We start from the raw sequence: 22093 nt of genomic DNA on the forward strand, positions 1-22093 counted from the left end.
TGGGGAAGGAACGTTCCTGCCAGGGGCGAGGCAGCTGACTGCCCTGCTCCAGCCCGAGCTGGAGCTCCAGACCCCTCCGCGCGGTCTGGCCTGAGTGGGCAGTGTCGGAATCCAAGAAAGGGGTGTGTGTTCAGCCAGTCAGTGTCGTGTACTGAGTTATTTTGGTCTGGGATTTCTGGACAGCGTGGGCCATTCAAGTACTCAGTGTTAAGATTCTGGGAAACATGTACTTTGAGAACTAGCTGTTTTAGGCATTTTTTAGAGGGTATGTTCATGGAAATAATACTTAAATTTTATGTTTATTGTAAAAGGTCCCCAGGTCCCATCAGAAGCACACTGTAAGGGACTCTGCCTGAGTCCCTTTCATCAAAGTGTCATGGCCTTAGGTGAACATCTGGGAGTTGTTGGCACATGTGGGTCCAGGGCCCTGCTAGCTCTTTCTGCACCCAGATGACCTCAGGACCCCCCTGGGGAGGCCAGGTTTCAAGAGGGGTGCAGGGCCTGGCATGTCTTTGAGACAGAAGCCCCCCTCCTTCGGGGTAGGCTGGGTTGCTGTGTGAGCGTGGTGGGACCCAGGTCTGCCGTAGGGGTCACACAACCTGGGTGCAGTGGCCTGGTGGCAATGGGCAGTCCTCGCACTGAGGAGAGGCTCCTGAGACCGTGCAGGGGATTCATTCAATGTGTGCTGGTGCCCACCCAGGGTTTGTGCTGAGGGTGGGCAGTGAGGAGCAGAGAGGAGTCGTGTGGGACTAGGGAGAAAGGCCTTGGTTCTGGCTGCCACAGCATAGTAACCAAAATTGGACTCAGCTGGTATGCCTGTTTATTTTGTGAGAGACAGAATATTTTATCTCAGTAGGCTTGCAAGGAGTGTGTCAGGTGCTACCTCTGTGTGGCCACTGTGGTTCTGTCCCTGCAAGCTGGCTCCTGGCAGCCAGGAACATATGTGCTGTGCTGTTCCCTCTCAGGTGTATGTTGTTATAGGAGAAGGGACTGTGTCCCAGGGTGTCCCATCCCCTGGATAGAGTGGCTGCAGGACGAGGGAGAGGCCTCACGGTGCCTTGTCTTCAGGGGGCCTTTCAGGCAGCGGCGGTTAACAGGCATGAGACCAGAATCTACCTAGGTTTTTTTGTTTGTTTTTACATTTTCCTTTTCTGTTTATTAACAGTTTTCATTGCATACATTAGAGAATCAGGAAGGAGAGAGCTATTTTAGAAACAGGAAATGAGATATTGGAGGCCGGTCTCAGGCTGTGGCTGAGCTTGTTGCGAGCTGCCAGGGTACCTGTGCACGCTTGTTTGGGCCCTGCCTCTGACGTGATCACGGAGGCCATCAGGACGGTAGCACTCCTTTAGGGGACAGCATACGTATAGACTGAAACCCCACTAATGGGGGGGGGTGGAGATTGGGTGTCCTGGTGGTTAAACTTAAAGTCTATCAGAAAACCTTCTGTTTCTACCTGACCTAGCCCTGGCCTCCGGACTTGACTGTTCCCGGGAAGCAGCTAGGGATGATGGAAGTGTCCTGGGCTGGGGCCCTTGCACCCAGGAGATGCCCATGTCACGCTGGCCCAAGAACGCACTGTACCCAGCCGGCCTCTGCCTGCCCTCTGTACTTTGGTGGTAGCACAGGTTCTGGGGCCTCCTTCAGTCCTGGCAGCAAAGGAGGATTTTGCCGCCCTCCTGCTGCTTGCTGTCAGAGGCCTGTATCAGGGCTGCACGTTTGTTTACCCAGCGTAAGGGTGGCTTTCCTGCTGGAGCACCTGCCGCCTTTTCTTGTCATCATCATTGTCATTGCTCTAGCTGGTGTGAAATGCTTTTTTCGGGGCAGGCTGGTGTCTGCTGAGATATTGGCCGCTGTTGACATAGATAATCCGTGTGAGCTGAGTGGTATCAGCAAAGACTCACCAAAAACAGTGAGACAGAAATAAAAAAGAACTCTCAGGCTCTGCCTTTGGTGACCATCTCTTTGGATACTGCTGAGGTCAGTTTTGTAGGAGGGCAGGGTCGCTGGCTTCCTCTTCTCAGAGCCATCACCTGTGGCTTTACCTGCGGGTGACCCAAGAAGGGGCCAGAACCAGTCAAGCCCTGGGCTCAGGAGGTTGCATCCACAGTGCAGCCTAAAGACATTTGTGGACTTGACTCTTTCTTCCCAGTTGGACAGCAAATCAGTGAAGCACACAGCCCTGTCCCTTCTCTCCGTCATTTTGAAGCGAGCACTGAAAACTGTTGACTACTGCCTGGACAGAGAGGTGTGGCAGGAATCAGGTGTATACTCGGCCCTCATGATGGAAGACTTTGTGCGGCTCTTCAGAGAAGCCCTGAGCAAGGTAGGTGTGGAAGCCAGGCGTGGCCTTCACAGAGAGGTCTCCAGGCTTTCCTCATGATGTCACAGGTTAGCACCCCAGCTGGCAAAGGTGAGCTTGGGGACACAGCGGGTGGGTGCAAAGTGCATGAAGGGGTTGGCTGGCCCAGTCCCATCAGGAACTGTGTGCCCTCCCTTCTCCTGCACTGTACACACTCTGGGTGGGGCCAACCTTGGGGACAGGTCACTGGGAAGCCCCTCTTGCTCCCTCCTCCCCTCCTCCCCGCATTTATTCTGGTAAGTCAGGAAGGTCATTGTCTGTACACTGGCCGGCTGCCCTATAAGAGGCAAGGTCGTGCTAGGCAAGTCCCCTGGACAGTTGTAAGGATGCTTCTCTTTGTTCCCAAGGCCTTGCTCAAGTGAATGAGTCTTAAGGGGCTTGTTTTGCACCAAATCTTTATTGTGCATGGTTCTAGAAATTTTTTCTCAAAACAGAGCTGGCCAAGGCTGGGGGCCTGGTCCTGTTGTCCCGTCTCTGTGCACAAGCGTGCTGACCCCTCCCCTGCTCTGTGCTGATCCTTGTTGGGGTTTTGGTCGCTCGTTTCTCTTCCTTGTCTGTGTGACACAACTTTTCCTTTGTTTCCCTTTCAGGTTTTGCCAGACCTGAACACTGTCGTGTGGGTCTGGCAGTCACTTGGGAAGGAAGACACAAAGCAGGGTGACCACAGAGGGGTGGAAAGGAAGAGTGGGGTGCCTGAGGCCTACGAGGCTCCGCCGTGCGGTGAGGGCTCGCGGCATCTGCCGCTGCAGACGACCAACTCTGGATGGGCTGTGAGGGAGTCTCATGTCCTTGCCTAGGGTGGAATCACGCACCGACTTTTGACACGTGTCACCACAGTGCCTGGCTTTATGTACACACAGCCTGAAGACTCGAGCATCATCCCCTGTGCCCTGTGTGGGCTGGGGGTGGTGCCCCTCCTGTGCTGTGCCGTAGAAGCCGCTACACGGGCCCCAGGAATAAGACCCATGACTCAGACCTTGTTGTTAGCCAGGCGATAGGCTTGTGTCTTGCGTCTGTATCCTGTTACTCTCACAGTGGCCCCATGAGTGTTGGCACTGCTGTGTGCCCCCAACCCTGGCTCCCAGTTCAGAGGACACTGAAGCACAGAGACACAGCTTTACTTGTCCAGGGTCCCAGCACTGAAATGGGGATGTAGGCCTTGACCTTTACCACGCGGACTCCTCTCTCTAGCCCTCGGGGTTTGTCTGCAGCCTTGGTGCCCAGCGTGCAGTTGATGTGGGGTGGGGGGGCTCCTTACCGGTTGCTAATGGAGGTCAAGAGCAGTGTGTTTCCTAACTGGGGCTGTTTTCTTCTGTTTCAGATGATGCAGAAACCGTTCTCCTGAAGGCCGCCCTGCTCCAGGTCATCTGTCTGTACCAGAAGGTGGTCCCGCACCTGGTTACACAGTACAACTTTGACTTCAGCAAGCTCCTGAAAGGTGCATCTCCATGGCCTAACCCCCTTGCTGGGTCTGACAGCGGTGAAGGATGCGGGTACAGCAGAGTGGGGCCCAGAGCTGAGCAAAGCCAGTGGGCATTGGGGCTAGGTGTGACCCACCAGCTTGCTGGTTTTCACTCGGACAGACGTTTTATAAAGAGCTGGTCTTCTTCAATAAATCCCAGGTGAGCACTTAGCAGCAGCAAGAGGAGATAGGTGAAGCGACCTCAGTGGCCTGCCGTGGACAGTCAGCAGACCAGGTCATGTGATGTTCACTCTTTAGAGGGTCGCAGAGGCCCTAGGAGGATGTCCTTCCTGGTCACACAGAGGCACTCTGACACAGTTACTCATATGTCACCCAGTTAGGTTCAAACCACGTCTTGTAAACCTAACACTCTGCCTGTCTGGTCACGTTTCCTTGATGGTAAAGTCTAATAAAATTGAGTAGTAACTGGGCCTGCAGAGTAAGATGTAAAGAAATGCCCTTCCGGGGGTCTGCATGCGGTCATCATATTCAGAGCTGCAGTTAACTTTTCAGCTGTTTGAGGTGAACGGTCCTCTTTGCTTTGAGAATTGGAAACTTCCTAGAATGTGACCATTTGTGTTTACTAGCCATTCTTTCCCTAGCAAAGAGAAACCTGGAGGTCAGGCCAGAGGCTAGGACCCAGTCTCCGGTCGCCACTATCTGCTCACAGAGTGCCTGCAGTCTGCAAGCAAGGCTTGTGCCCACTCAGGGATGGCAGTGATGGGAGACTGCCCTGGGGAACAAGCGGGTGGTGTGGCCCGTACTGTAGGAAGGGGTCAGTGGGCCAAAGTACAGAGAGGATTTCAACTTCTTGTTGAAGGGTGTGGATGGGCCTTGGAAGGGGTGGGCATGTCAGATGAGGTATGACTGGGCAGAGCAGTGGGCACAGCCTGTGAGGGTGACCACAGGACAGGGGGATGGATTCCTGCCTCTGTCCTTTTTCTGGACGTGGAGTCCCTTGGCTGGTCATCTGGCCAGCATAGCAGTTGCTGGATGCCCACCTCCAGGGGCTTGATTGTGTCCCCGTCTGCCCGCAGGCGTCATCTCTGAGCAGGGCCTTCGGGAGGAGGTGCCGCCCATCCTGCAGCACCACATCCTGAAGGTGGCCCTGGAGCTGCCCGCCAGCAAGTTTTCGTGGTTGAAGGCACAGGTAGGAGTGGAGCGGAGGGAATCTCACAGGGTCGGGACCCTGATGGGGGGGCATTGCAGGACCACATTAAGGGTCCTTCAGGGAGATGTACCCAGAACAGAGGCCAGATCCTGATTGTGGACGAGGGGGCCTGTGACTGCTTTTGCAAAATAAGTCACTTAACTGAAGATACAGTATTTTTGGGCACTGGGAGGTTTTGTGATTATTGCTTGGCTATTTTCCTTTTTCTTTTCTTTCATTATTTTAGAACCTTTTGGAAAATAAAATATTTTCCTTCTTTGTTGTCCTCATTCTGGCAGAACTTAAGACAGAAATAAGAATAGGTACAAGCCAGCAGAGGATTGAGATTGGTGGAAAGTCAGCGAAGATTAGTGGTATTTTTTCTGTGACTCTAATAATATCTAGGAGTTTCTGGAGAGCATAATGTTGAATCACAAAGGGACCTCAAGGTGCAACTGATTGGCCTGAGTATTTAAACATGGGGTATTATCACTTCTATCGGAAGGGAGGAACATCCGGGCAAAATTCATGTTGTCTGAGTGTGTTTCTCAGCAGCTCAGATCTGAGACTTAAAGACTCAGATCTTATTTAAGATCACATAGCACCAGTAGCATAGATGTGTACGTTGACGTCATTACATGTGTTATTTCCAGAAAGGTGTAAGAACGTGTGGCACTGGGGTCACTGTATGCCCCCTGAACCTTGAGTCCTTTCTCTGAGGCTCACCTGCATCCTGGTGGACATGGTTCTGCTGGGGACCTTTCCCTGTGCCAGGCTCCACATGTGTGCTCTGACAGCTCGTCTGCCACACTTACAGATGAGGTGTGGAGCATGGGGGGCTAGGAGGCTTCTACAGGATCCTAGCCACAGGGAAGGGTCCAGGACTGGACCCAGGCAGCTGCCCAGAGCCCACTCTCAACCTATGTTCCCCACTATTAGGTCACTGCCATGGCCCCACAGAGAAGACAGGCAGGTGGTGGTCAGTGTTTACCCAGTAAGACAGTGCCACAGGGTATGGATGATTTAGTTAGAAAGTGAACAGAGGCCTCTAATTTGAAAGGACTGGTATTAAAGTATGACTCTATACCCAAGCCTTCCTTTCTGCTTGTGAGGTGTGCCTACTGGCCTGCAGGGACCCCAGCACGTCCAGGCTTGGGACCGCCTTCATTCCATGGCTGTAGGTCACTCCAGCAGCGTAGGCTCCGTGGCATGTGAGCCCGGAAGTTGGAGCTCTGCGCTTTTCTGAGACAAGGTGTCCAGAGCCCAGATCCTTGGTCAGAGGCTCATTATGGACAAGGACTTGCTTTGTCCACACCAGCCCCCTGCTGCAGGGCAGCAAGTGCATGCAGCCTGTGGGGACTCGGCCAGCCCTGGGCCACACCTGCTCGACACCCACAGGACTCCCCCACCGTGGTCCCAACTCGGCCCCTGAACAGCCATTGCCCCCTCATGCCTCAGTGTCCACAGGTGTATAGTGGGGGTAACTGTCATTTACTTTGGATTGTGGGGAGGGTAGTGTAGAACTGTGCCAGTGCCTGAAGAGGGCCCCATGCTCCAAGTCATCCTTATTGTCACTAGACCTGCTGTGGGGGGCGTTGGGTGAGTTACCTGATGTGTGGGTTTGCTGTGTGTGAGACCCCGGTGGCCTGGCCACATTCAGATGAGAGGAGCAGGGTGGGCATAGCACCTGCACGCTCAGCACACAGGGGCATGGTAGGCGCTGATGCTGTTCTGTTCCAACTCTAGGAGGGCCCGAGGGCAGAGGTCATCGGGGGAGAGCGCTCCGTGTTTTACTTACTGATGAAGATGTTTGTGACCAGCACCCATTCCCAGCTCAAGTCATCAACCAGACTTCTTATCATGAAGGTGAGCGTGTCTCTAGTTCCTGTCCTGAAGCATTTCACATAGTCCTTAGAGCAGGGACCCAGTCAGCAGTGGGTGAACTGAGGATGTGTTAGGACCGTTAAAATTAAAAGTACAGGTTTTGTGGAAGTGTTAGTTGGTCGTGTCTTGAACCTGGCTGCAGCCCTGAGAGGCAGAGTGAGTAGGGAAGGCGTGAGCTTGAGTCACACCTGGAAGTGGGTCCTGGTTCTGCCGCCCCTGGGGCGCATAGATGGATAACTTCACCTTGGCACTTACCTGCCACAGTGGATGGGAATAAGAAAAGCATAGGATTAAGAGGAGATGATGTGGGGTAAATCTGGAGGCTGCACTTCCCACTTTCTAGGCTTAGTAGAGAGATTTCTGGCTTTTGGGGGACGTGTTGAAAGGGCGGTGCCTCTTCCCTAGAGTTCCGCCCAATGAGCTTGTTCACCACCCACAGGCAGGTGTCGTCAGAGTTGGAGCAGGTGCAGAGTGGTTCTGCTTCTCTTCTGTCTTGTGCTTCATCCCCATGTCCCAGGCTCCGTCCAGGCTGCATGGCAGGAAGAACACGAGTGTCACTGCCGCTGAGCAGCAAGCATCTGGGTGCTGCAGAAATCACACTTGTTCTCAGGGTGCAAAAGTATTCTCATACTTTTCTTGAATTGCTGGAGTCCTGCTGCCCTTTAACCTCAGCTGAGCTGCTTTTTTTTTTTTTTTTTAGATTTTATTTATTCATTTTTATTAGAGAGAGAGGAGAGAGATGAAAGAGAGAATGAGAACAGGGGTAGGAGCAGGAAGCATCAACTCCCATATGTGCCTTGACCAGGCAAGCCCGGTGTTTTGAACCGGCGACCTCAGCATTTCCAGGTCAATGCTTTATCCACTGCGCCACCACAGGTCAGGCTCAGCTGAGCTGCTTGAAGAACGTGAACATCTAGATCTCGACCTCTGTACATTTCCATGTCCTCACAGGTTGTGTAGGTGTGAACTTGATCCTGGCCAGGTGTCACAATCACTAACTGCAGATGCGGAATGGGCATAGTCGGGTTTGCCCTGGTGCCTTTTTGCTGCCAGGCCCACGTGTGGGGCGGCTAGACCCTACGTCTCTGTCATGAGGCCCTTTGGGGATGTCATTGACTCACCCCATAGGCTCAAGTCCTGCCTCGTAGCAAGCCCCGTTCTCTGAGAACTGGTGCTCCTTGCCTCAGGTCTGAGTCTCGAGGTGCTGCACCTAGAGGCTGTGATGTGGCTGCTTTGTTGTCCCAGAGGATTTCAGACAGGCTGAAAGCTGGGCAGCTGTGAGGCGTTGAGTTCTGCACATGTCATGGGACTTTGACAATCCAGGTGGAGAATCAGATTCCTGAGCAACAGCAGGACTTTATTTGTTATTAGGAGTTGAAGGAAGGAGGAAACAGCAGCTGGACCGGCTGTGTTCTCTGATAGAACACAGGTGCTCCCTCCCGCCCCGCGCCCCCCCCCCCCCACTGCCCCCAGCTGTGGGAGTGTTCTGAGAGAAAAGTGTTTCGAGTGAAACTAGTGAAACCTGGCCTGGTGGTGCTCCTTGGGTCTCCGTGTCCTGTTGGAGCACTGTCGCACCTGGCGGCTCCTGCAGAAATGGGGTTCCCGCTGACTCCCCCTCTGCCATCTGCTTCTGAACAGGTCCTACGGGACACGGGTGTGTTTGAGCACACGTGGAGGGAGCTGGAGCTGTGGCTGGAGCACCTGGACAGCACCATGCAGGACAGCAGAGAGGCTGTGATCCAGTTTCTGGAACGCGTAAGCACACTTCTGTGTAAGGGAGCGTGTTCGGAGTCATTCCACTAGGTCACCCTTAGCTCATTCGGGTGTGTTTGAGGCGCCAGTGCCCAGAGGCCTCTTTCTGGCTGACCTGATTCTTGCAGACATTTCGCACCCGTGTAGTTTTAGAATCTGGAATAGGGCAGTGTCTGCTGTGAGCTGTTCACTTACCTCTTAGGAACTGTGTTTGCACAGAATGGTGGTGTGCTAAGTGATGTTAAAGGCAATGATATATATACTAACAGGAGGTATTGTTTAAAGTCCTACAACAAATTTTTTTTTTAATTTTTTGCAGGAAAATTATTGTTCTTTTTAAGGCTGGTTAACATTTTAACTTTTCCTCTTTATTTTACCAGTGATATTTTGGGGCATTTCCCCTCATTAGTGACCATCTGTTTTCCACTTGGCTCTTTAACGCCCAGGTTCTGCTCACATTGGTGGCAAACCCCTATTCGTACACAGACAAGACATCCGACTTTGTCCAAGAAGCCAGCACGCTGCAGGCCTCCGTGGCGAAGCAGGACGCCGACGACGCCAGCATCCCCGTCTCTCACATCGACGGTAGGTGCTGCTCTGGCGAGGTCCTCGGGTGCTGGGGTCAGCTGCAGTGGCGTCTTAGCAACAGGAGAGGAGTTGCATTAAAGGTTATGCAGGATGCAAACGTCCCATCTCTTGGTGTCAAAGACCAGCCTGCCATGGAAATGAACCTTGCCCTGTTTGTTTACATGGTGGAGACACGTATAGTTTGTTTGCTGGGTTGTCTGTGTCTGTGCGGAGTTTATAGGTGCTGATCTAAGCGCATCACAGATCTGACGGACTGAGCCTCACACACAGCCCTGTGGGGGCGCTGTCCTCCCCATTGTACATGTTGATGAGGCCACTGGGGCACAGAGGGTATTTGATCCGGTCCCCTCACATGGTCTACACTTAATAGAGTCAGGGTTTGAATCCAGGGGCTCTGGTCTGGCCCTCTGCTGTGCTTTAGCTCTTCCCCCCTTTGGCTCCTCACTGTCACTTGGGGAAACTTCAGCCTGTTGTCACCTGGGCTCTACGTTCTAGCAGAGAGCTTAAGCTTTTATAGGGAATGTTCTCATTGGTTTAGAATCAAACCTTACATTAAGCATTATCCCCTAGAAAATTCAGTGGTTTTTTTTTCTCTTTTCACCCGTATTGTCTTGCTCTTCTCTCCCTCTCTGGCTCTTGCCTGGCTGTGACACCCCCCCTCCACCCCCCATCTCAGATGTACTGGACATGGTGGACGTCCTGATGGAAGGCAGCGAAGGCTTGGATGAGGAAATTGGGTTCTCACTAAGTGAAGACATGGTCCTGCTCACGTTCCCCTTCAGTGCAGTAGTCCCCGCAGCCCTGGAAGCCAGGAATAAGCTACTCTTCGGGACAGAAAGGGAAGCAGGTACCTTGTGTGATCAGGATGTAATGCGCACAGCAGGTCAGCTGGGTCAGTGTTGGGAGGTGGGATCCAGGGACGCTAGAAATAATTGCTGAAAGCCCACCAAGGGGAGAGCCCCCAGTGGCAGAGCTGCACATGCAGGGCAGGAATGAGAAGCTGGCAGGTGGCTGGGAAGTGGGCCATCTGAAGGGTGAATGTGAAATCCTGTGTTTTCATAGCTGCTCAGTCCCCTGCTGGGACACTCACTTCTCACTGTTATTTCTTGACATCTTGATGCTCAGAGATGAGCTCTTTGTATTAGCTGGGTAGCCAGACAGCGTAGACCACAGGAAGCACTCGCAGATCACCATAGTCAGTTAGGCTCGCTTAGGCTTTGCCGCGGTGATGGACGAGCCCAGGCACATCAGTGGTATAATGAGTGAAGGTCTCTTTTATGACCTGTTTATAGTCCCGGCCAGGCCAGGTGGCCCAGAGCGTGTGTCCTCCAGAGGTGGGGTTGGGGATCCAGGCTGCTCTGTCTGTCGCTGCACCACCTCTGTGTGACATCCCAGGTCATGCTGGAAGGGGAAAAGAGGGTGCGTTATGCAGGGCTGCCATGGCCAGGCCTAGAGGGAGGGGTGGTAAACCAGTACACCAGTCACATGGTTCCGGCCTAACTGGCAGGGGGCTGTGTGTCAAGGAGGAGGAAGGGGATTGGTGGCCTCCGCTCTGCCAGGTCTGGGTCTGCACTTTGGGACCTCAGGACCTGAAGTCTGACTGGGTCATAGAACGGAGCCTTGTGTCACTACAGTGGTGGCATCTGCCTTTCAGTGTGGTTATGTGGCCCCTGGTAATGCTGGCATGAATTTCCCTGGTCTTAGACATGTGAGTTGGGGTACTCACAGAAGGCCGGTCCCATGAATGCTGCCACATGCTCTTCGTGCCTTCGCAGGAGACAGCATTGTGGCATATCTGACGGCCGTGCTCACAGACCTCCTGCACAGCCAGAGGGACCCCTTGGCCCTGTGTCTCCTGCTTCAGGCTTATGACAAGTTGGTGCCTCCGGCCCTGCCCTGCTGCCACCAGCTCTCCTGGTTCAGCAGATACTACAGCCTCTGGATCCCAGAGTCTGCCCGAGAGGCATTGGTGAGTGTGACCACTGCAGCCATTGGCGTTGCTGGAGACCGGGCCTTTCCCTGGGAAGCACGAGCCCTCTTCCCTTGGCCACAGCTGTGTGTCTGCAGGTTGACATTTCCTAACCTCATGTCCCTGGTCAGAGGACGCTAAGAGGGCCGGGCGGGGTGCGGTCTGCCTTTCCCTCCGGCTGCTGTGTAATCGATCAGTGGCATCTGGCTTTGGGGTGGGGGTTGCTTTTGTCCTTTTTCCCTGCTGAGCAGTCTGTGCATGCTTGGCTTGGCATCTCCTGCAGCCCTGAGCGTACCCTGTGCTTCTATTCAGATGTCAGATTGGTCCCACTGGCTCCCGCAGGCCTCCGTTCTGCTGAAACTGGGAAAGGGGGGGGGGGGGTACTTTTAATGGGTTGCTGCGTTTGGGTCCAGTGCACAGTCCACACTCTTTAGAGCACACCCATGCCTACGTGTAGGCTGGGCTCCATGTTGGTGAAGGCCGTGCAGTGGCCTGCGTGGAGTTGTGGACCATCAAGGCTGTGCTCGCAGTGGGTGCTCAGAGCAGGAGAGCCTGCCCTCTGGAGGAGGTCACAGTGCTTCTCAACTTGAGGGGCCTCAGGGTCCCCTGTGGGCTCCACCCAGCCGGTCTGGTCCAGCACATCTGAGTGGGGCCCAGAAATGTGTGAAGGTCTCTTTTTTGACCTGTTTATAGTCCTGGCCAGGCCAGGCGGCCCAGAGTATGTGTCCTCCAGAGGTGGGGTTGGGGATCCAGGCTGCTCTGTCTGTCGCTGCACCACCTCTGTGTGACATCCCAGGTCATGCTGGAAGGGGAAAAGCACATTCTAGCACATTCCCTGGTGATGCAGCTGCTGGTCTAGCCTCTTCAACCGGACCTGCCAAGTTCCAGGGCACACATACAGCCTAGGTTTATCAGCCTTGGGAAGCCAGGTGATAAAGGCCGTGGGGTAAATAAGCCGGGCAGCCTGGGAATTATGTGAAAGGAATGAACAACTCAAGAACTTGCTGTGAATTTGCCTTTCTCCCTCCTTCCTGAGAAGTTGCTCTAACCGCAGCTCCTGGGGCAGGGCCTGTGGAGGGCATGCCGCTCACAGAGCCAGTGCTTGTGTGGGGTTGACCTCCCACTTCCACAGACGAATCACAGTGCTTGCTGGACTGCACTCATCTCTGTCGCACACGGCTCCTATAGCCACCTGTTCTCAAGGTGCCTGAACACCTTCCGGTTCGGGACCGACATTAGCGCACTCCAGGGAAGCCATGTGACTGACGATAGGGGCTAGCTCACCTTTCTCTACGCGGTCTTGCTTTCTTTTCTGGTGTGAGCAGGTGACTCCTGTGAGACGCCCCTTGTTCTCACTGTCACCTGCCCCTGCTTACCAGGCCGTGCACCTTCCGCACCTGTGCTGACTTGTCCTTCCTCTTCCCCAAGCCATTTCAGACCCTGGGTGGCCTTGCCCCCCAGCCTCCATCGGCCTGCCCCTTTGGCACCCTGCTGCAGACGGCCTTCCAGAGCAAGGACACACTGCTGGATGAGGGTGTGCAGGCGCAGCTGCGGGCTGCGGTCCCATGCCTCCCCATGCACCGTGTCCTGCTTTCGGTGACACATGTGCTGCTGTACCTGCGGACCACTGTGGAGTGCTTTAGCCAGGTGAGCTGGCCTCCTCCAAGCCATTTATGAGTGTCCTGGGCCACGCGCCACTTGGTCCACTCCAGGCCACAGGGTAAGCCTGCCGCTTGAGGCCCGGCAGCAGGTTCAGTTACCTGAGCCCCGCTACCCCTCCTCCCTGTGCACACACAGGTTCTGCACCTGCTTTGTCCAGGCCTCGTTTGTAAACCCAACTAGTCCCTCAGCAGCTGCTGATGGACCACCACATGCAGCTGAGCCTTGTCTCTGTAGCAGCTGCTGGTTGGAAGGGGCCCTTCCTACCACACAGGGTTCCTCTTGTACAGGTTTTGTTTTGTTTTGTTTTTAAGCTTTTACTTATTTTTTGAGAGGACAGAGAGAATTGGGGGAGGAGCAGGAAGCATCAACTCCCATATGTACCTTGCCCAGGCAAGCCCAGGGTTTCAAATTGGCGACCTCAGCATTCCCGGTTGGCACTTCATTCACTGCGCTTCCACAGGTCAGGCACATTGATTTCCTGGCCTGTTTCACTTTCTGGGACCCTTTCTTTCTTTTTTCTTTTTTTAAGACTATTCATTTTAGAAAAGAGAGAGAGAGAAGGGGGAGGAGCAGGAAGCATCAACTCCCATGTGTGCCTTGACCAGGCAAGCCCAGGGTTTTGAACCAGCGACCTCAAATGCTCTTTTCATCACAACATATCAAGTGTACATACTATCGATATGATTTTGTGTGTGTGTGTGTGTGTGTGTGTGTGTGTGTGTGTGTGTGACAGAGGGACAGATAGGGACAGACAGACTGGAAGGGAGAGAGATGAGAAGTGTCAGTTCTTTGTTGTGGCACCTTAGTTGTTCATTGATCACTTCTCATATGTGCCTTGACCAGGGGCTACAGCAAACTGAGTGACCCCTTGCTCGAGCCAGTGATTTTGGGCTTTTCAAGCTGGTGAGCTTTGCTCAAACCAGATGAACCGGCACTCAAGCTGGTAACTTTGGGGTTTTGAACCTGGGTCCTCTGCGTCCCAGTCCGATGCTCTTATCTACTGTGCCACCACCTGGTCTTGTGCAGGTTTTCATTCAAGAGTTCCTCGGTGAGCTTTCTCTCCCTGATGTGCCATAGGTCTTTTTTTTTAAGTGGGTTTTTTTTTTTAATTCTGACACCCATTTTTTTTTTAAATCTGTTCGTGCACCCACAGCTGACTCCTGTATGTGCCCGCACCAGGGAATAGGCCCACAACCTTGGTGCATCAGGACGATGCTCCAACCAATGGAGCTGCCCGGCCAGGGCTGGCTTGCAGGTCATTAGGTTAGGTTTTGAGGTGGGCCTCTTCTTTTCATTTTGGTCAGAAATAAACCTACGTATTTCATCAGGGCTTAGGAGGCCTCATCTTACTGGGAAATAACTTCGAGGTTATCAACGTTTTTTGAACAGTTGCCATTCTAACCTTGGATCTTGTTAATGTGACATCGCACCTTCTGGTCAGGGAGGAACCTGGCACAATTTTGGTGACTGTCAGCTCTTCCCTGGTCTGAGGGGTCATGTGGCCCTTGTCCCCACAGCTAGGCAGAAGCACAGGCCCCCCTGTCCTGCAGCTCCTCCTGGACCTCCTCAGGCTCCTGGTCTTGCACTGCGAGCAGCTGGACACCCAAAACCGGCAGAAGTGCGAGGCCGCGCAGGCCGAGTCCAACCTCTTCCTGGACATGGAGTCCGTGGCCTCGCTGGAGCTGGCCAATGACAAGGTGTGTGGATCTCCTGCCTGCTGGCCTTTTCACAGGAAGTCACAGACACCGCTGTCCCTCACTCCTGTGTCCATTGCAAGTGTGTGTCCACTATAGGCAAACAAGAACGTGGGAAACTGGAGGAGACACTGAGACCACCCAACCCTCCACCCAGATGTGGGTGTGGCTTAACCTGGGCGTTGTCCTCCCTGTCCCCGGTGCTCTGTCACCCTCCCTCCAAGCAGTTCCCCAAGAAACACACATGAATGTTTCCCTGAAGCAGCTGTAGCCCGCACGTGGGGCTCAGCCTCTGACAGGGCCCGTTCCCGGTCAGCCCTGCTCGGAAGGGCGCACCTGGCTCCTGTGGGACGGCAAAGTTTCTCACACAGTCTGGCAGTTGGCCTGTTGTGCTGGGTTCAGGAACCAGACACATTCGTCGTTTCAGAGGCTGCTTCCTTCCATCTCCAGGCACGCAGTGGCGTATCCACTGTGCAGGGCCGCCTGTTAGTCGGGCAAAGCAACCCTGTCGTGCCCGCACTTTCCTCTTCTAAACCAGCATGGCACAGCTGGATGTGTGACAGGCTCCCTTCCCTTCTCGTTAGGGTAAATGAGGAAAGGAACGGATTCCTGTCCCAGGGACCGCTGTGGTTTCACTGACAGGGCCCATGTTCAGCAGGGCTGCTTAGAGTGGCAGAGTCAGCTGACCCCGACCCAGTACAGGCCCCTGCCACTTCCTGCTCAGGGTCTCATGCTCGAGCTAGCTGGTGCCTCGGGGTCACAGGAGGCCCTGCCCACGTCTACAGGTGGAACAAGTGGAGCGGGATTGCCTTCATTTTGATCGGAGCTTCACAGCATTTTAATCCATGCTCCTTCCCCACATGGGGTCTGTAACTTGTGACTGCACTATCCCTGCCCATGACCAGATTTGTTTCGGAGGCCAGGGCTGCGGAGGAGAAATCAGTGATCTTGGTCATGTGTTGATTCTGGGTTTCCCATCCTTGCACTGAGTGGAGAGTGATTTTGTGTAAATTTGGTCAGACTGACTTTATCAGACACCCGCTGGTCTGAGAGGGCCACTGACCACGTCCTGGTCCAGCCTTCACCTGTACCCATGAGGGGGAGTGTGACAGTGGGGTCACAGCTCTGCTGGGGTCAGGGTAGGGGCTTTAGCTCTCCTGGGAGGGGTGTTGGAAGGAGGGCTTCCATCCTGCTCACCTGGGGAAGACACACAGCAGCTCTGTCCCTTCCCATGGGCCCTGGGCCACCTGTGAGGCCATGCCGTCTCTGTCTTCCAGACGCTGCAAGAAGTGCTAGAGACTATCCTCAGACACCCCACGCTGGAGGGCTGGTACCTGGCCCTGGAGCGGCGAGCCCTCCCCTCCCACACCCTCAGCCCCGTCCTCGTGAAGCTCCTGGCCACCCCCCTCAGTGCAGGGGTTCTGCAGCTGCTGACAGCCAGCGCCCCCATTCTCCAGAATCTTGGTCAGCTGGGCCTCCTGGCCAGGTACTTGGAGGCCGTCACCCAGAGCGTGCTGACGGAGCTGCAGAGCAGGAAGGCAGGCCTGGCCACAGCTCCACCACAGATCCTTCCACAGCTGGAGGCCCTGCAGCAGCTGCATGCCCATATGGGGGGTGCCCAGCTCCGTGAGGTCACCCTGGCCCTCCTGAGCCTGCCCGAGGCCCACCTGCTGGCCAGGCGGCCCGTGAAGTCCACCAGGAAGGAGAGACACTTGAATGCTCTTGGCAAGACCCTGGTTCAGCTGTTGACCAGCAGCCCTCAGGGTCAGCTACCGAGTGGTGAGCTCCTCTGGGCCTCCGAATACATGAGAGGCTTGGGAGTTCTGCTCCCTACGTTGGCTGTGGACGAGCTGGACACTGTGTTCCTACAATCTCTGCAGAGGGAGCCCACTCTGGCCCCTGTGATCAGGGCCGACCTGCTTGACGACTGCCTGACCCGGTGCACACAGGCAGCCCTGGGCATCGCTGCCCTGCTGGTGCAGCAGAGCTGGACACACCTGCTGCGCTTTGAGCTATGGTGTGGGCAGCCGGAGGCGGGGCACCACCTGCAGAAGGGCCTGGAAGATGTCCTGCCCCTTGTGCACGTGTACCTCCAGCGCCGGGCCCGGGGACTCTCCTTATCCCCAGCAGGAGGTACGGGGACCCGGGGACGCTTCCCATCCCCAGCAGGAGGTACGGGGAAAGGTGGCTGTGGGCAGCTGGGAGTTTGAGGTCAGACAGGCTGGTCCTTGTGTAAATCCTGGAACTCCATGGTTAGATGTGGTTTAGTTACCTTTTTCCTCCAGTGTCTGGCCCAGCTCTGGAGACAGAGAAAGATGAGAAATTCTCACTCAACATCTCCCCGACACTTAACTTTATGGCTTAAGGTGTCATGCCTCCCCCCCATACACCCATCAACTTTGAGTTACCACATAAAGCTCAGGGGCAGGTGGGCAGTAGCTGTGGACCAGTGAGGAGGACCAGCACCAGGACTAGGTCTTGTTAGGCTGAGAAGTCACTCAGGGTAATCGTCCCTATCGCACCCCACTGTCCTCACCATCAGGAACATGGGTGACGGTGCTGGGTCGAGGCATTTTGGGCCCCACTCTCCTCTTCCTGCACTTTCTCAGCACTGACGTGCTTCTCAGTCACCTCAAACTTAATTTATCCTGGTTGCACAAATAGAAGGTTCTCACTCGCTGCTTTGCCTGTTCTGAGTGACTGCATATCAGGGATGATGGGTATTTTTTATGACACGGGCCCTGAGGAAGCCGTCCCAGTAGCTATTATTGGCGCACCGGTTGAGTTGCTCCCATCCTGTGCCCTTGCAGTGTTTGTGTGAGTCCAGGTGTTCGTGCTCACCTGGTTGTTGTGGGCTCTGAGCTGGGTGACGTGGCGCCTATGGGGTCAAAGGATGCCCATCAGAGGGTTGACCAGGAGAGTGCTGCTGAATGCTTCACAGACACTCCTGGGGGAGACCTACATGTGGCATCTGCCATGTCCACGGCCACGACTGCCACAGCCCGTCTAAAGCCACCAGTGTGACATTACCCAGGCAGGAAGCTCCCAGAGCTTAGCAGCGGGTTCTCGTGGGCTGGTGCGCACTGGCTCAGCGCTCCCAAGTATGACGGCCTCTCCTTCCGTGTCTGCCTCAGTGTCCTCAGCTGCTGTCCAGGTCTTGAGGAAGGCCCTGTGGAGGCGGCTACAGACCAGGCTCCTCAGTGCTGATGGGTCCCCTGACTCTGGGCTGCACGCCGAGGTCTTGGCCCAGCTGATCCCCTTTGCAAGAGCCAAGGACCTCAGTGTCCTCAGTGATGGCTTGCTCAGCTTGCTGCAGACTCCGGACGGCCACAAGAGGTATGAGGCTCAGAGTATTTGATGGCTGCTCCCGGCTTCACTTTCCCCTGTAGATCTATAAACTGGTGAGGAATTGCTGCCTTCCTATGGTGGCAGTCTGGGAGAAGCCAGTTCCTAAAGCAGTCTTCCAGCCATCGTGGCTGGCTGGTTCTGACTCCTCAGAACAATGGTTTCCAATAGGGGAATCTTGGCCCCTCCAGGGGACAGTGGCCAATGTTTGATATTTTTTATCGCAACATGGGTGCCGAATGTTGCTTGTGGCATCTAGAGGGTAGAAAGCCAAGGGTACTGCCAAATATCCTGTAATGCACGGGACAGCCCTCACTTACCCTCCTCCTCCCGCAAGAAAGAATTATCTGGCTTGAAATGCCCTATTGCTAATGTTGAGATAGCCTAATTCAGACTAAGTCTGGATAGTAAGTACTTCCTTTTTCTTGTGTGTTCGCATTATTTCCCCTAGTTGTAAAAATTCTGGTCTTTGATATTTGAGGAAGGAGCAGGGAAAGCTCCTGATACTTGTGCTCGGGTAGCACAGAGGGGGACTCACTGTCGTGTTAGCTTGTCCTTAGAGCTAGATGTATCTTAGCCACTACCTCTGATTCTGAGGCTTTGTCTCCCACTGCAGCTGGATCGTGGCTGATGCTGTCTCAGCCGCCCTGGGATCAGCGGGAGAGCTGCATGCCTGGGAAGAGACTCTGCTGCGGTCCTGCGTGAAGTGGCTGCTTGCGTCTTTCAGTGGCCGTCAGCGGGACCAGGACAGTGTCGAGGGTCAAGAGAAGCAGATGCTGCAGAGGCTAAACCAGCTCTTGGTAGGTGTCTCACCTTTCTTTAATCCTTGTTACCATGTAGAGCCAGAGAAAGATAGGCAGACCAAGGTTGACAGGTACATCCTGGACTGGGGCGTGGACGTGGCTGTGAGGGATGAGGGGCCGTGTCTAGGAGGCCGGGGCGTGGACGTGGCTGTGAGGGATGAGGGGCCATGTCTGGGAGGCCCGGGCGTGGACGTGGCTGTGAGGGATGAGGGGGCCGTGTGGCTGTGAGGGATGAGGGGGCCGTGTGGCTGTGAGGGATGAGGGGCCGTGTCTGGGAGGCCAGGGCATGGATGTGGCTGTGAGGGATGAGGGGGCTGTGTGGCTGTGAGGGATGAGGGGGCCGTGTGGCTGTGAGGGATGAGGGGGCCGTGTGGCTGTGAGGGATGAGGGGCCGTGTCTGGGAGGCCAGGGCATGGACGTGGCTGTGAGGGATGAGGGGCCGTGTCTGGGAGGCCAGGGCGTGGACGTGGCTGTGAGGGATGAGGGGGCTGTGTGGCTGTGAGGGATGAGGGGGCCGTGTGGCTGTGAGGGATGAGGGGGCCGTGTGGCTGTGAGGGATGAGGGGCCGTGTCTGGGAGGCCAGGGCATGGACGTGGCTGTGAGGGATGAGGGGCCGTGTCTGGGAGGCCAGGGCGTGGACGTGGCTGTGAGGGATGAGGGAGCCGTGTGGCTGTGAGGGATGAAGGGCCGTGTCTGGGAGGCCAGGGCGTGGATGTGGCTGTGAGGGATGAGGGGCCGTGTCTGGGAGGCCAGGGCGTGGACGTGGCTGTGAGGGATGAGGGGCCGTGTCTGGGAGGCCAGGGCGTGGACGTGGCTGTGAGGGATGAGGGGCCGTGTCTGGGAGGCCAGGGCGTGGACGTGGCTGTGAGGGATGAGGGAGCCGTGTGGCTGTGAGGGATGAGGGGCCGTGTCTGGGAGGCCAGGGCGTGGACGTGGCTGTGAGGGATGAAGGGCCGTGTCTGGGAGGCCAGAGCGTGGACGTGGCTGTGAGGGATGAAGGGCCGTGTCTGGGAGGCCAGGGCGTGGACGTGGCTGTGAGGGATGAAGGGCCGTGTCTGGGAGGCCAGAGCGTGGACGTGGCTGTGAGGGATGAGGGGCCGTGTCTGGGAGGCCAGGGCGTGGACGTGGCTGTGAGGGATGAGGGGCCGTGTCTGGGAGGCCAGAGTGTGGACGTGGCTGTGAGGGATGAGGGGCCGTGTCTGGGAGGCCAGGGTGTGGACGTGGCTGTGAGGGATGAGGGGCCGTGTCTGGGAGGCCAGGGTGTGGACGTGGCTGTGAGGGATGAGGGGCCGTGTCTGGGAGGCCAGGGTGTGGACGTGGCTGTGAGGGATGAGGGGTCATGTCTGGGAGGCCGGGGCGTGGACGTGGCTGTGAGGGATGAGGGGGCCGTATGGCTGTGAGGGATGAGGGGGCCGTGTGGCTGTGAGGGATGAGGGGCCGTGTCTGGGAGGCCGGGGTGTGGACGTGACTGAGGGACGAGGAGGCCGTGTCTGGGAGCCTGGGGCTGGTGGAACAGCTGCAGTGAGAAGCCAGCAGGAATGTTGGACTTCATCAAACACTTTGTTGCATCACTGAGATGATTATTTGGTTTTTCCTTTTTGCTTAGTCTGTTAGTTAAGTGAATTATGTTAACCTTTGAATATTAAACCAGCCTTGCATTCCTGGGATAAACCTACTTGATCATGGGATGTCACTGTCTTTAAATATTGTTATATTTTATCTGCTAATGTTTTATTAAGAATTTTTGTATCTTGTGTGCATGAGGAATATTTTTAACTTGCAATGTTTTCGTTTGGTTTTAGGATCAGGTAACAGCACTCTCAGAGAGGGTTGAGAAGAGTTTCACTGAGTACAAAATTCTAGGTTCTCTATTTTCTTGAAACATTTTATTTTTCTGTATTCTTCTGAAGCTGGAAACGGGGAGAGACAGTCAGACAGACTCCCGCATGCGCCCGACCGGGATCCACCCAGCACGCCCACCAGGGGCGACGCTCCGGGGCGTCGCTCTGCTGCGACCAGAGCCACTCTAGGGCCTGGGGCAGAGGCCAAGGAGCCATCCCCAGCGCGCGGGCCATCTTTGCTCCAATGGAGCCTTGGCTGCGGGAGGGGGAGAGAGAGAGACAGAGAAGAAGGAGGGGGGGGTGGAGAAGCAAATGGGCGCTTCTCCTATGTGCCCTGGCCGGGAATCGAACCCAGGTCCCCCGCACGCCAGGCCGACGCTCTACCGCTGAGCCAACCGGCCAGGGCCTTGAAACATTTTAAAGGTGTTGTTTTACTCTCTTCTAGCATGTGATTGTGTTTTTTGTTTGTTTGTTTACTTAGAGACAGAGAGAGGGACAGATAGGGACAGACAGGAAGGGAGAGAGATGAGAAGCATTAATTCTTAGTTGTGGCACCTTAGTTGTTCATTGACTGCATTCTCATATGTGCCTTGACTGGGGTGGGGGGGTTGGTGCTACAGCAGAGCACGTGACCCCTTGCTCTAGCCAGCGACCCCGTGCCCAAACTGGTGAGCCCATGCTCAAGCCAGTGATGTCGGAGTTTCGAACCTGGACTCTCTGTATCCCAGTCTGATGCTCAGTCCACTGCACCACTGCCTGGTGAGGCCAGCATGTGTTGTTTCTGATAAGAAATCTGTCTTTCTTATCTTTGTTCCTCTGTAGAGTATGCCCTTTTTCTCTGGTTGCTTTTAGGGTTTCTCTTTACATTGATTAAAGCAGTTTGATTACGATGTTCCTTAGTGTAGTTCTCTTCACAATCCCTGTGCTCTAGTTTCAGTTAGTTTGTTGTGTCTGTGAGTTTAGAGTTTCTGTAAAATTTGGAAATAGCTATTTTTGACCATTATACTTTTCTGTTGAAGTGTCTTTTTTAACGTTCTATTTTTGCATGGAAATAATTAGCATTGTGAAAGGTAACATATGAGTTATTCTTCAATGCACAGTGTCACAGAATGAATGACTTGTGTTTAAACTCTGAACCCAAGACATAAAAAGTAATCCTCAGGAAGATAACCTGGGTCAAATTTAAGTGAGTAGAAAATGTATTCATAAGTTATAGATCATGCAGTGTGTCTATGTATTTGTGTTAAAAGACATTAAAACCTGTATTTCAACCTTGATTTGTTGTTAAGGGTTGTGACTGTCAGGCTGGCTCATAGCACCCAGTATGGCTCAACTAGGGCAGAGGAGAACTATTCCCCCCCAATCCAGAGAGGCCTGAGCTGCAGAGAAGGGGCTGGGCCCCCGCCCTGTCACCGTGAGCATCCCTGCCTGGCTCCATTGGGTGACAGGCTATGCTGTCTCAGGGATTTGTACTTAAGACATACCTTTCTCCTTACCCCACTTTAATTTCTCTCTCTCTCTTTCTTTGAGTGGAAAGTACAGAGTTCCCATATACCCTCTGCCCCCCACACAGAATCTCCC

General features: G+C 54.7%; 1 protein-coding gene across 3 annotated transcripts in view; it reads left to right on the forward strand.

Moving 5' to 3' along the window:
• Nucleotides 1-22093, forward strand: part of URB1 (URB1 ribosome biogenesis homolog) — a 70341-nt gene that overhangs the window by 22543 nt on the left and 25705 nt on the right. For 2 of the 3 annotated variants that reach the window (XM_066370348.1, XM_066370350.1), the window contains exons 11-24: nt 2153-2326; nt 2953-3082; nt 3684-3800; nt 4862-4974; nt 6721-6840; nt 8497-8613; nt 9057-9195; nt 9875-10045; nt 10974-11167; nt 12596-12814; nt 14347-14526; nt 15801-16695; nt 17658-17859; nt 18485-18668. In XM_066370348.1, the coding sequence (XP_066226445.1) occupies nt 2153-2326; nt 2953-3082; nt 3684-3800; nt 4862-4974; nt 6721-6840; nt 8497-8613; nt 9057-9195; nt 9875-10045; nt 10974-11167; nt 12596-12814; nt 14347-14526; nt 15801-16695; nt 17658-17859; nt 18485-18668 (2955 nt within the window). The remainder of the gene's footprint in view (nt 1-2152; nt 2327-2952; nt 3083-3683; nt 3801-4861; nt 4975-6720; nt 6841-8496; nt 8614-9056; nt 9196-9874; nt 10046-10973; nt 11168-12595; nt 12815-14346; nt 14527-15800; nt 16696-17657; nt 17860-18484; nt 18669-22093) is intronic. The other variant, XM_066370349.1, reaches the window with a different exon arrangement.

This window comes from Saccopteryx leptura, chromosome 2 (assembly GCF_036850995.1).
Source record: "Saccopteryx leptura isolate mSacLep1 chromosome 2, mSacLep1_pri_phased_curated, whole genome shotgun sequence".
Taxonomy (NCBI): domain Eukaryota; kingdom Metazoa; phylum Chordata; class Mammalia; order Chiroptera; family Emballonuridae; genus Saccopteryx; species Saccopteryx leptura.